General features: G+C 37.8%; 2 protein-coding genes across 2 annotated transcripts; both read right to left on the reverse strand.

Annotated features, from left to right (window-relative positions):
* Window positions 1-2,286: 2,286 nt before the first annotated feature.
* LOC113533431 (taste receptor type 1 member 1-like) lies at window positions 2,287-9,553 on the reverse strand. Its single transcript, XM_053236088.1, has 5 exons — window positions 7,305-9,553; window positions 6,479-7,216; window positions 5,489-5,698; window positions 5,260-5,299; window positions 2,287-4,494 (listed from the first exon to the last, which is right to left on the reverse strand). Exons 1-5 carry the CDS (start codon window positions 7,665-7,667, stop codon window positions 3,560-3,562), a joined length of 2,286 nt encoding a protein of 761 aa, XP_053092063.1. The 5' UTR covers window positions 7,668-9,553; the 3' UTR covers window positions 2,287-3,559.
* Window positions 9,554-9,689: 136 nt separating this feature from the next.
* On the reverse strand, window positions 9,690-13,470 carry ndufa7 (NADH:ubiquinone oxidoreductase subunit A7). Its single transcript, XM_026925116.3, has 4 exons — window positions 13,268-13,470; window positions 11,615-11,664; window positions 10,752-10,889; window positions 9,690-9,912 (listed from the first exon to the last, which is right to left on the reverse strand). The coding sequence occupies exons 1-4, from the start codon at window positions 13,316-13,318 to the stop codon at window positions 9,825-9,827; spliced, it is 327 nt and encodes a 108-aa protein (XP_026780917.1). The 5' UTR covers window positions 13,319-13,470; the 3' UTR covers window positions 9,690-9,824.
* Between the last annotated feature and the right edge of the window lie 536 nt (window positions 13,471-14,006).

Below are 14,006 nucleotides of genomic sequence, written 5' to 3' on the forward strand. Positions count from 1 at the left end.
TAGCCACCTTTTGCTTTGATGACAGTTTTGCACACTCTTGGCATTCTCTCAGTCAGCCTCATGAGGTAGTCACCTGAAATGGTTTTCCAACAATCTTGAAGGAGTTCCCAGAGGTGTTGAGTACTTCTTGGCTGCTTTTCATTCACTCTCCAGTCCAACTCATCCCAAACCATCTCAGTTGGATTTAGATCAGGTGATTGTGGAGGCCAGGTCATCTGATGCAGCACTCCATCACTCGCCTTCTTGGACAAATAGCTCTTACAAAACCTAGAGGTGTGTTTGGGGTCATTGTCCTGTTGGAAAACAAATGATGGCCCCACTAAGTGCAAACCAGATGGGATGGCATGTCTCTGCATGCTGTGGTAGCCATGCTCGTTAAGTGTACCCTCAATTTTGACTAAGTCACCAACAGAGTCACCAGCAAAGCACCCTCACACCATCACATCTCCTCCTCCATGCTTCACAGTGGGAACCACACATTCAGGAACCGGCTGTTCACCCTCTCTACGTCTAACAAAGACACGGCAGTTAGAATCAAAAATCTCAAATTTGGACTCATCAGACCAAAGGACAGTTTTCCACTGATCTAATGTCCATTCCTTGTGTTTCTTGGCCCAAGCAAGTCTCTTCTGCTTGTTGTTCTTCCGAAGTAATGGTTTCTTTGCCGCAATTTGACCATGAAGGCCTGACTCATGCAGTCTCCTCTGAACAGTGGATGTTGAAATATGTCTGCCACTTGAACTCTGAGAAGCATTTATGTGGGCTGTAATCTGAGGTGCTGTAAACTGAGCACTCTGAGGCTGGTAATTCTAATAAACTTATCCTCTGCAGAAGAGGTAGCTCTTGGTCTTCCTTTCCTGGGACGGTCCTCATGAGAGCCAGTTTCATTATAGCGTTTGATGGTTTTGGCGACTGCACTTGCGGATACATTAAAAGTTCTTGAGATTTTTTGGATTGACTGACCTTCATTTCTTAATGTAATGATGGACTGTCTTTTCTCTTTATTTAACTCCATGTTTCTTGCCATGATATGGATTTGTACAGTAGTTGTAGTAGCATTAATAGGGCTATTGACTCTGTACCTACCCTTCCTCTGCACAAGACAACTGATGGTCGAAAGCACATTAAGAAGGCAAGACATGTCACAAATTAACTCTTGATAAGGCACACCTGTGAATTGAAAACCATTCCAGGTGACTACCTTGTGAATCTGATGAGAGAATGCCATGAGTGTGCCAAGCTGTCATCAAAGCTAAATGAGCTACTTTGGACAATCTAAAATATAAAACATATTCTGGGTTGTTTAACACTTTTTTGTTTACTACATAATTCCATACGTGTTCTTTCATAGATTGGATGTCTTCAGTATTAACGTACAATGTTGAAAATAATAAAAATAAAGAAAAACCACTGAAGGAGAAGGTGTGTCCAAACTTTTGACTGGTACTATATATAAATTTTTAAAAAAAAATTATCTTTGAGACTGCTCTTCTGTAAGTAGCTCTGGATAAGAACATTTGCTAAATGATGTAAATGTAAATGCCAAATTTCTTGTGTAAATGCTCCTATAAATCATGCCCATTATTTAAAAAAAAAATAATTCCTCACATATCTCATTTGTATTAATTCATGGATTTGTGTTGGCTTGCTTTCTTTTTATCCCACATTTAACATTTCTTTAATTAATTCCGTGTATTCTTATTGCCTGACCTAGTGAGCTAGCATGAGGAGATATATATATATATGTATATGTATATAATTGAGATGACACTTCTGTAAGTCGCTCTAGATAAGAGCATCTGCTAAATGATGTAAATGTAAATGCCAAATTTCTTGTGTAAATGCTCCTATAAAAGATTTACAGATAAATCCATTTGTATCCAGTTTGATAAATCAGGCCCATTATTTGAAAAAATGCATTCCTCACATATAGAACATTTTGGATTAGTTGTAGACATTTAAAAGGTATATATAATTATAAGTAATTTTAATTACTGTTACTTCAGTAATTCATTGGATCACCGCATTTACTAAAGTTAATTATTACTTACTATTATTTACTCGTCAGTTACTCAAGTTTTGTACCCTTTCCACCACTGTATACAAGCATTAAACCTCTTTATAGATTTTTTTTTTTCAATTTTAAGGTAGAAATCTCACAATAAGAAATATTAGATATTAGAACTTTATTCAAGATATTTTTGTCTAGGAATTTTTTTATCCATGATTAAATGTTGATAATATGTGAAGTTATCTATTCATAAACATGTTGTAATTTCACATTGTTGGAGAAAAGAAGTGGTCACAGTGTTGAACTGCTATTCTGAGAAAAAAGTATATTTAATGGAAAATCCACCTAAGAAAAGCTCTTTCCGTAAGCTAAATTCAGGATGAAATCAAAACAATGAGCTGGTAAACACCATGTGAAAGTACAGTTTAAAAGGAGAGGCATTGCATTTGCTACATGAAAACTTTCGTGACAGACATTTGCTGTGCGAGTCAACTAGGAAGGATGGAAGCAACGTCCATGTCCACTTTACATATGTCAATTTGATTAAGCCACTACATGCATCATTACATGTCCACTTTCCATAATACAATGAGATACACTCAAGTATAGTATTACAAGCATGTTTCAAAACATCTTCAAAATGGCCAAATACAAAGCCAGATAAAGTCTATATAAAAGCAGTATCTCTCCAAATATGTTACAGATAATAACATCTTACATCATAAAATCATATTTTGTATTGAAAATGCAATTTAAAAAAAAAGTGAGGAGAGAACAATTCAAGACGATAAACAAGCACTACTTTTCTCTCTCAGTTGTGATTTATGCTTGTAATACATCATATCTTTGACATTATCATTATTTTATGTTGAAATACACTGGTCAGGTTATCAATTGCCATAACATTGGGAGTGGGAAGCTTTCATTGCTTGGGGAACGACTACTGAGACACAGACTGTGAAGAGGGTTTACAGAAGGGTTTCCCTTGCTAGAAGCACAGTTTTACCTAACAGTAACGGGGAGGAAATATGCTGCTAGGTCTACTTTTAAGGGCCACTTGGGTTACACACCATTGTAACTGGTCCTATTTCTTCCCCAAGTCTCAGTGTTGCTGTGTGTCTCTCATTGTTCTTTTGTGTCATTGTTAGTCCTTTCCCTGTCTTATTCCAGTCAGTGTCTCAGCCTTGTCCCTGTTCCATGGACCCTGTCGCTTCTCCCTCTCCGATCCTGTTTTTCATTCTTACTCTAATCTCAATCTTGGTCCCCAGTCCGCTTTCTGGCTTGTCTCTGTTTCATGCACCACTCTAGACACTATCTATATCAGTGTAGTGATAACCCTAAGGCCCTTAATGTAACTTTGCCACCTGGTGTTTCATCTAGTGCATTACCACACCCACAGCTTTGGTTTAATACACTACAGTATATTGTTCGGTTTAGTTCTTGTTCAGATCTTAACCTTTTTACATAGTATTTTGAGTATGGATTTGGCCACTATAGATGAGGACCTGTATTTGCACATATATCCATCTCCTATGTGATTAAATAAATCTACATTCTGCTAATAGTCTGTGTATATGTCTGGATTGATGACTGAAAGTATGCCTGAGTGTTCTTTTGGGGTTGGAAAATAATGATGTAGGCCCTTGGCATATAGAAACTAAAAATAATTCCATATGAACTGGACAGCTGTGCTACTGCATTTAGAAGCTGTATGTACGCTCCTCTGAACACAATATATGCTGTGAAATATGCAATCCAGCCCAGATAAAATACAAGCAAGCTAAACGTAATGGACTTTGCTTCATTGTAGCTTTTTGGTAGATCTTTGCCCATGTAGGAGAAACAGAAACAGACTATACTAAGAAACCAGAGACAAGACCAAGCTAAGGTGGATGTGACCATTGAACCCATATCACATGTCAAGATAGTCTGATCTTTAAAAGACATACTGTCGTTGTAGGGTTTGGGTCTTCCAGTTAGAAGCCATATCCCACAAGCAACAAGCTGTATGAAAGAGTAGACAATAATACAAAGCCACTGACCATTGTTCTTCATCCACCAGTGGTAGACATCTGGAAACTGGGCAGCCATTTTGAAGACACAAACAATTTGAAAGGATCGAACACCCATACAAGAAAGGCAAATAGTGTAGAAAAATATGAAAAAGACATTCCTTAAAGAACAATTCACTGGGTCTGGCACTCCAAAGTAAAAGAACACCCCAATGTTGGCCAGAACCAAGCAAAACAACATAAGGAAGCACATATTACCACCGGCAGACTTTACCACCGGAGTGTTGTAGTTGATGCCAAAAAGGATTATCAGTCCAATGGAGACAACAATGAAGGCCACAGCGCATACCAAGAATAGCATGCACAGAGGGTCCGTGAGCTCAAGATAGACAATAGTGCGCTTTTTGCAGATTATGCTCTTTTCATCAGACCAGTAACCCTCTTCACATGGAGCACAAGTGTAAGCATCCGCTGAAACAAAAGTACAAAGATACATTTTCTCAGTCAAAGTAGGTTTAGGCAATGTTATTTAATAATAATAATAATCATTAATGATACAGATTATTACTAATAATTATTTTAATCTGTTCATTTTGATAACTAAGAAATAAAACACAAAGTGATATGCTGTTGTTGGAAAATCATCAATGACAGGGAGGTGTAATGCTACCAGACATGAAGCAGAGTTACCACTACTAATCTAAAAATTGAATATTTCCAATTACAGCACATCCCAAAGTATTTTATTCCTCTTATACCACAGCAAGTTGCCACTGATTGCAATTTTTCATTTATTACTGGAAATGTTGCACTTTTAACTGGTTATAGTTATTATTATAACTTACATTATAAGACTTATAGATAGTTGTTTCCTCACAAGGAGTTTTTCTTAATTAATTTAATAACACAAAAGCATCTTGTCATGTTACTAAGAAACCAGAAAAGGCAAAGTCCTCTGTCCTGAAAGCTTTCATATGAATGATTATACATCTCTGTTACATAACAACGCAATTGTTTAATCCCTTTATTATAACAAGTGTGTTAATAGCCTATACATTTGTTATAGAAAATAGAATACCTTGTATCCAACAAGAATTGTGAATTCAATAGTGCTGTGGTATAATTTTTTTGTAAATAATATTAGTATTCTAAAATACTAAACGTTTGCAAAAGCTTTTGATGCACATCTAAACAGCACCAACGATTTTTAAAAAGACACACTTCTAAAAAGTTTACCTGTGGTGTTGATGTATGTCTGGGCCTTGCATTTCTCACACTGAAAACAGCACTTATGTATTGAAGTTTGCACTCTTTTAAAACCAGTGTCACATTGAATAGAACAATTAGAATAAGGCACCTGGGGGGAAAGATTGTGGTAATTTTTACTCAACTTTTGATGCACATCAGGAAAATACTGTACTGCCTGTAATCACATCTGCACCTTATAAATAAATAAATCACTTACTGTGCCATTTTCAGACCACGGATTAGCGCGTCTATTCAAGGTAAACTGAATAGTTGGGTGTGATTCATATGTAGCAGCCATTACAAAAAGTGGATTTTTGTTTGGCCTCCAGAGTGCGACTGCAAGACTGGCTGGTGGATCTCCACGTTCATCAAATTCAATTTGCTGGTTTTGTAATGTGAAGCTCAACTTTCTCAGGTAATTCAGAAGCTTGAAAAAAAAAACAAAGGGCAAAAGAGTTGATTCCAATCAGTTTAGGTTATTTTCCCTACTTGAATTAAGAAAATGAACTTGGTGAACATACACTATATGGCCAAAAGTATGTGGACACCTAACCACCACACCCATATGTGGGTCTTCCCCAAAGTGTTGCAACAAACTTGGAAACACACCACTGGATGCTGTAGGTTTACAATTTCTCTTCACTGGGACTAAGAGAGTCAAACATGTTCCAGCATGACAATGACCCTGTGCACAAAGTGAGTTCCATAAAGCCATGGTTTGCCAAGGCTGGTGTAGAACTTGAGTGGCCTGCCGGAACCACTGAACACCCTTGGGATGAACTGGAATGCTGACTGCACACCAGGCCTTCTCGCCTGACATCAGTGCCTCACCTCACTAATGCTCTTGGGGCTGAATGAGCAAATCCCCACAGCCACGTTCCTTCCCAGAAGAGTGGAGGTTATTATAACAGCAAAGAGGGTCTTAATATGGAATGAGATGTTCAAAAAGCACATGTGGGTGTGATGGTCAGGTGTCCAGAAACGTTTGGCCATATAGTGTATGTACTGTATATAAAGTTAACATAAGAATATTCAAAAAAAAAAAAAACACTCAATAATGTTAAACATTATTAAATCTAAAATATATGGAGTAATATTCTTAACAAAGTAATTATAACATTTTATTTAAAAAATGATTTTTGTATTACTCAACATGGTTTATCAATTAAGAAGGTAATTCTATGTGAGCACTTCCACAGTGACTTACCACATAAGGTGGGATGTCTCGAGGTGGATCACACCCTGCCATGCTGCAATTGAGCGCTTGATGGAGTGCAGAGGCAAAGGCGTACACAGCCGCCTGGATGGAGAACGAGTATGTAGGGTTTTGGTTTATAATGTCATCTGCGTTCAGGCTTGTGCAGTTTTCGCAAACTTGATTGCACTTCTCTCCATCCTTACATTTCACACAGTCGTCGTTTTCACCACTAAGCCGTGTTTTGTAGACAAAGTCGTCAAATCCAGGTAAACTCAGAGTTGTTGCTGTGACACCGAAGATAGTCCCGATTTGCTCAATGCCTGGGTAACTGATAAGTAATTCGTCCATAGACCATGTATCACCCGCTATCCAAACTTTATCTCTAATATTGATTCTGACGGCTGTTTTGACAAATTCTCGGGCAGGGAGTTCCTGCGTGAAGACTATGATCACATTGATGCTGAGTGAGTCTATCTTGTTTAGTATATCTGAATAATTGGACTTTGATGTAAGTTCATAGAAAAAGGCCAAGCAGATGCTGGTGTCTTTGATGTTACTGCGAAATAATTCGAGGCCGTTTCGACTGTATGCATCATCGCTGCTAATGAAAGCTACCCAATTCCATCCAAATTGCTGAATGAGCTTAATTATGACCATTATTAGATCTTGGTTGGTTGGTACAGTCCTCAAAAAACTTGGATATACCCACTTATTGCTTAGATCGTAGCTGGAGGATGCATAGCTAATCTGAAAGAAAAAAAAAAACGCTCAGATATTTACATGCATTTATGCAGTACGTTCTTCTCAGAACATGTATTTCTGTACTGATACATACCATTGGAATGAGGTCCATCATAAATAAAGGTGCAACCGACATAGATTGTGAACTTGCATATGCACCCACGAGACCAATGACATTATGTTTGCTCTTCTTGGCTGACACATTTATTCGTCCTTTGTCTGAGATAAAATCGAGGATTGAAGGAAAACTCCGCGTTTTTAAGCAATAGTCATAGATCTCATATCCAAGAGTGATATTAGGCAGGATGGTGGTGGAGTTATTAATCTGCTCCACAGCAAACCGCATCACCTCGAACATCTGATAAGCTGTCATTGAAAATGGCTGCCTGCGGAAGGGTTGAATGCGTGGTGAGAACGCGTGGTGGCATTTTCTTTTTCCAAGAAACACCACATCCATTTTTACTGCTTCTATTGCTTTTACTGCTAAGTATCTAATTGGAAGACTGCTACACAAACCATAGAAAGCGTTTGTACTCACGTGTAGCACTCTAGTGCCATAGGAGAATTTGGAATCACAACGTCACTGGCTGAATGCACATGAAAAATTCCCCCAAGTTTATAGTCCCCTGGTAACTGAAACTCACTTGCCTTGCATTCATGTTTGGTGAAAAAGTGAAAAGCAAAATTCAAGAGGCAGCCTAAGAACACACAACGCAACATTGCTCCTTGTGATGAATGTACATCAATATTGTGAACAGAGCAGTGGTTATGGCAGGCAATTAGACAGACGCTGGAAGATGATTTGGACCAACTTTACATAATCCACTTTGCATTTTGGAGGCAAATGTCATTTTGCATATTCTGCCTTCCAGATGTATTGACCTAACACTTCGAAGAAACTTGATGCAACATATAAGTCAAGTCATTTATGCATATATGTGTTTTTCCCCCTACTTTGCAGCTGTTTGACTGTGTGACAACATAATCTAATTTGCATTCTGGAGGCAAGTGTTGTTTTGCATACGCCTCCACATAGGAAACACTTGACACGTTCATCAATTCATAAGTCACAATATATTGATATACTGGACATATCAGCTACTTCAGCTTAAACTCTTGATTGTGGGAGTACACTGAACATCTGGATGTGGGTTTGTTTTAAAAGCCATAGGTGTAGTCAGTTTTACAAAACAAGTAGAACCAAATCTGAACCTACCAAATAACTGCTTCTTTTTGAAATATGAGCCACACAGAACCACTAAGCTAATGCTTGGCCTACCAATAAAAGCACACTTGTTACACCATGCAGACACATTAGTGTAATATGTAATTATTATGAAGTCAGGGTTCCTTTCTAATCAAAGTGAGAGCAAGTAGAACCTCAGCAATGCTCATCATTGTTATTACCGTGTTCATTGTATCTCCTAACTGCCGGTACATTAATTGACATAATTCGTTTATGGAACAATTTTAAAATGATCTCTTCACTGTCATTTTTACAGCATGTGTGAAAACAAATGACAACTCAGCATACATCAACAAAAAATAAAGATAAAAAAATAAATTTTGCCAGAACATTATATTTTTAGCTATAACACAGTGCTGTTGAATTCCCGACTCTGATTGGTCACAAGGTCTTGATTAATTTTCTATAACAGCAGCTCTTACAGTCATTCAGGCTGCAAGGTTTATATTAATGCTCTCTTTTTAAATAATACGTTATCAAATCTGTAGTAAATCCTTATACAGGAACTAGCATGGGGGACACGTCATAACCAAATAAAGCAATTTAAAAAGTGTTTAATTGTTGATATGGTAAAGCTTTCTGTGAGGAGGTATTTATTTAACACTTGTGGAATGAGTCTCCAGTGTCAGCGTTTTGTAACAGTCAGAGGAAAAGCTGTAACTTTTCCAACATGGGAAAGTCTTCTGGAAGGAGTTGTCTCATTAACTTCAAGAGAATGTAAAAGGAAAGGCTGGTGAGGGAACAAATGTTTAATATTGCTATATTATAAGTAATTGAAACAGGAATCTTGTTTTGCAGATGTTTCACAATATTAAACGTAATTCTAAGTGGATGAGAGGGATAGTTCATTAATAAATTAATACTGCAATCCCTGGCAAATTGCTGTGGTATTATCATTTCCAGGATATGCTGTTATTGGAAAATTGTCAACTTTTGGGTGGTCATGGTCTCATTGATTATTTTCCTATAACAGCATGACATGTCATGTTTTGTTCCTTGCTTAATGAGCATCTAAAGTACGTCCCAAATATCTGGGTTTAATATGGTGGAGATTTAGGATGAATAATTGTATAACTTTAAATTATATAACTGATAAGCCATGAATTATATAACTGATAAGCCATGAATCATGTTGTGCTAAAAATCCATTCACAAATGTGCACTCTGGCTATGTATGGCTGGCTGGTTGGTTCTAATTCTGAACAAATGAAATAAAGACAAGAAACAACGAAAGAACAAAAAAATAACTTGTTCCAGATGTATATACACATAGTTTAGTTATGTATATAATTTAGCATATACATGTGAGTTACTCAAGGAAAGAAACATTTATGAACATTATTTCATGATCACACTGTGGGAGACGGTTCAGAGGTACGGCTGATCAGTGGACAACGGGAGCTCTTTCGGCTGAGGGCCAGGCAGGACCGGATGCTTGGTCTTTCCCGGAGCTTCGCTGTGAACACATAAAATAAACCAATCATTTACTGTAATACTATAGCACTAATTTAGACCTGAGATTGATCAGTTAGAGATTGCGAGCTAGCACACATTTTGATATTCTTTGCACAGCCTTCCCCTGAATTTCTTTATGCATATGAGAGACAAAAGCTCTTCCTGACCGTTCAAAGTGGGTACTTAGAAAAGACCACGTATGCAAATATTACTTGGTTAAAATATTTGAATATTCAACAACCTGCCCAGGAAGATACAAAAGGATAGGACAACTATCACATATATAGCTCTAATTAGATTACTAAAACATCCTGAACTGAATAGCCTAGCTGTGAAATAATGATTTAGATCACCAATGACAAACTATTCATTAACACTTCTAAATTAGCAAAGGAAATTTAAGTTACTCCAGCGAATTCATAAATAGACCATTTAGTACTAGAACACACTCTTGTTTCTGTGGCCCTCAGTAATGAATTAAAGCCTCCGCTTCTGATATTGGTGTGATGTGTTCCACAGGAATGGTTATGGTTCCTGAGCGCATTTCTGAGACAGGTTGTGCACAGTAAGGAAATAATTATGGAATATCTCCTGAAATCGCTGCATGTGTATCATCCACAACATTAAGGAATTTTGAAAAATATAAACCAGAAGTATTGATATTGTATTATGTAGAGCAACAGGAATTTTTCTGTGAGAGCTCCCAATAGTGCAAGAGGTAATGATAACTAGTAAATATTAACCTACACTGAAAAAATGTATTTAATAGTGATATTTGTACACAATTACTACGATGAAACTATTAGTGTTGGAACGTACATTTCTACCAGGTTAGCTTACCTGCCAGCTGCCAGGGCCTTCTGAGAAGACATTATAACAGTCGGTGGAGCAGATTCCCGTCTTCCATCTCTGGTAAGGTAGTAGTTGTTGGCAAACTTATGGCTGGGACCAACAGGAAGTTTTGGAGGTTGTTGAGTCCTGCAGCCAAAACAATGTGAAACATTACTAAACTACAATAATATGTGTAACAGGTACATTATAACCTGTATGAATAACTTGCAGAGCTTTAGAACTTTGTCATTGTGATTACGTTTAACATGTTTGACTTGCACTATTATACTTAGATGTTTTTTCCCCCTCAAAATATGATTTTCACAGTTTAAGTAAGCATAAGAACAAGTAAAGCCCACATCAGTGGAGATATAATAAAGCTTAATAAATCATAATAATTAGGTGACCTAAAAGATCTAAAAGTACTGACGCTCTAATATGAGTGTCAATTTGCTTTGTTCAAAAATGTGTCCTGCACATCTGAGTGTCTTCCCTGCTTTAACACACCTGCATTAACTCGGGAATGGATGTTAATTCGCTGATTAGATGAATCAGGTGTGCTGAGAGCAGGGAAAACACTCAAATGTACAGGACAGGGGGTTCTCCAGGTCCAGGGTTGGGAACCGGTGTATGACAGAACCAGACTGAAGGACTGTTTCTTTGGTTATATTCTGTTCTTGAGCTGCAGTAACAGTTGCTGTGTTACACTCCAGTCACTAGATGTCAGTACAGAACTGAGGTTGACACAAATCTGAGGCGGGGTGAGATGGGATGAATTTAAAACTTGGTTGGTCCCAGACTCAAAAAGGCCATTGGTGTGAAATGCAAACATGGCAATGGTGTGAAATGCAAACATGCAAAGCCTAAATGACCTTTTCGCAACTTCTTCGTAACGCAGCTGAAGCTTTGCCTGAAGATTCCGCTGTGGAGAGAGCAGTCAGAAAAAAAAACGTGATTAAGCTTGCATTAGAGGTTCTCAATTCATATTATTTAGAGGCATGGTGCAAGCTTTGCCTACCCAATTCCCCCATCACTGACTTCAAATCACTGAGAGGTCTGTTACTCCTCTGCAATTCATACAGTCGCTGTAGTGTTGTAAGAATTTTGAGCAAATCTGAGTACTAACAATTATGAAGCCAAGACAGTAATGTATTTATTACATAGCCATTCACTTTCCACCCAGGAATAAATCAGATATTCTGCAAGGGTGACCCGCAGCCTGCATTTCATGAGACGCTCCCCACAACTGAACACTGGTGACACAATGATCTGTTACAGCAGATTAGAAACAAATGCGCTGCATGTGCTGTCTTTCAAGGAAGTGGTTCTCGAAGTGGGGTTCAGGGACCTTCAGGGAACTGTAATTTTTATCTATTTATGTATTTATTTTTTGTTATAGGAAATTGTGGCCCACTATTATCAAAGTTATTACATTTATTGTTGATTTTTTTCTTATTACCCTGTTTGACTGCTTACTAACGCAAACATAAGCACAAACCTAAGGTGTTCTGCTGATGGCAAGTCCAGGAATTAAAAAAAAAATCTGTGGCTCTGATAAATAGTCAGAATATTACTGTGTACATCTGAATAATAATGAGCACACAGTGCACATTTGAATAATTTTAAAATACTTGGATCATGTTTATAAAATAAATCTGTGCTGAGGGGTGGGTGAAATTTATTTTAAAGTGGTGTCTGGATGCAAATAATAATAATAGTAATAATAATAATATAAATAAAAAAATCAGAATCATTGCTTTGTGGCAGTTAAAACAATCATTTAGCTGCATGCTGCCATTCCATGTAGTTTTTTGGTCAGATGAAAGGTCTCGGGCTGCAAACGGATGTTAGGGCATCGTTAGACATTCCACTCGGCCAAAGGTGGATGCCAATGCTTGCCCAGTGTAGTTTTGCTAGTTGGGACCAAGTTGGACTTTTTAACCACCTTCAAAACCACAATGGATATGAAAAATGCTCATTTCCCCATGCTGAATCAGTGTTCGGACATCTTTGGCAGGGTTGTTATTAAAAGTGCTCCTTTGCCAATGCTGTATGGGGACAACATAGCTACCAAACATCAGGTTGCTACCTGGGGTGTATGCTAAATGTGGGCCAGAAGTAGGCCAGAAGTGGGCCAGATCAGGGCCAGAACTGGGCCAGAACTCAGCTTTTATCTGGATGTCCCACACTGTCCTGCAAACTCTGAACAACACTGATCTGGTCACCCTATGTTCTTCATATATAACCTTGTCCTATACATATTTAGGCAGTGACACCCACTGAGTGTGCTCTTGTCCCACCTTTTGCATCCATTTCTAAAGACCTGGACACTCACAGGTACTATTAGTAGTATATTAGCAATAATAACACAATGAAACCTATGTGTAGCACTAGCACGGTGCTAATGAACTTAGTGGGTTATGGTATATCTAGCAGAAATTGTGCTCTGTTTTAGAAATTATAGACGTTTCTGAATATCAGTGTATGTCAGTACAAAATGAGATTAACCTGGCTAAACCACTTACCCCCGCCAAAAAGTTCCTTAATCTCTGAATAAACGATGTAGCCGTCGCCATAGCTGAAGTCAAGGTGAAAAAGATATGTTCTGCACTGGTGCTGTTCCAGGATCAGCTCTGCTTCTAGGAATCGAGGCTAGCCGCAACACGTATTTCGTTGCAGCTGATCTGACATCAGTCACGAACACTTATATTTTTTTTCCTCTCGCTAAGCTGGGAGCGGAAGTAGAATTTCTTCTTCGTGCCTCAACGCGGTGACGTTCAGAAGTCAACAGTGAATTTATCGCCACCTATCGCTCCACGTGCACACTGAGCTCGCGCTTTTATCAGGCCTGTTGTTTTAGCGGCAATGTGCCAGTGTTTGCAGGAATGTGAGGTTTTCATTGTCTTTTTTTTAATCAACTTAACAGTAAACTGTCATGCATACAAGAATAAGAACAACAGAGACCTACTGATGAACTTAATTTTACTTTCTGTAAAATTATTTTATTTATTGTTTTGCAGAAAAATAGCATTATTATTATTTATTGTACCATCATAAGAACAAATTTTCAGTAATAACTGACTACTAGGCCAACCACAACTAAATGTCTACACTAGATTAGATAAACAGAAGTTTCTGCCAGATTTTCTTTATCAGCCATAGTCCTCAGATTTACTTGACAATGTTCTCAGCTTTAGCATTTCTTGGAAATTTAATCAATTGAAGCCACGGTTAAAAGTGTTTCCTCTAGCAGACCAAACCAAG

This window comes from Pangasianodon hypophthalmus, chromosome 8 (assembly GCF_027358585.1).
Source record: "Pangasianodon hypophthalmus isolate fPanHyp1 chromosome 8, fPanHyp1.pri, whole genome shotgun sequence".
In the NCBI taxonomy this organism is placed as follows: Eukaryota; Metazoa; Chordata; class Actinopteri; order Siluriformes; family Pangasiidae; genus Pangasianodon; species Pangasianodon hypophthalmus.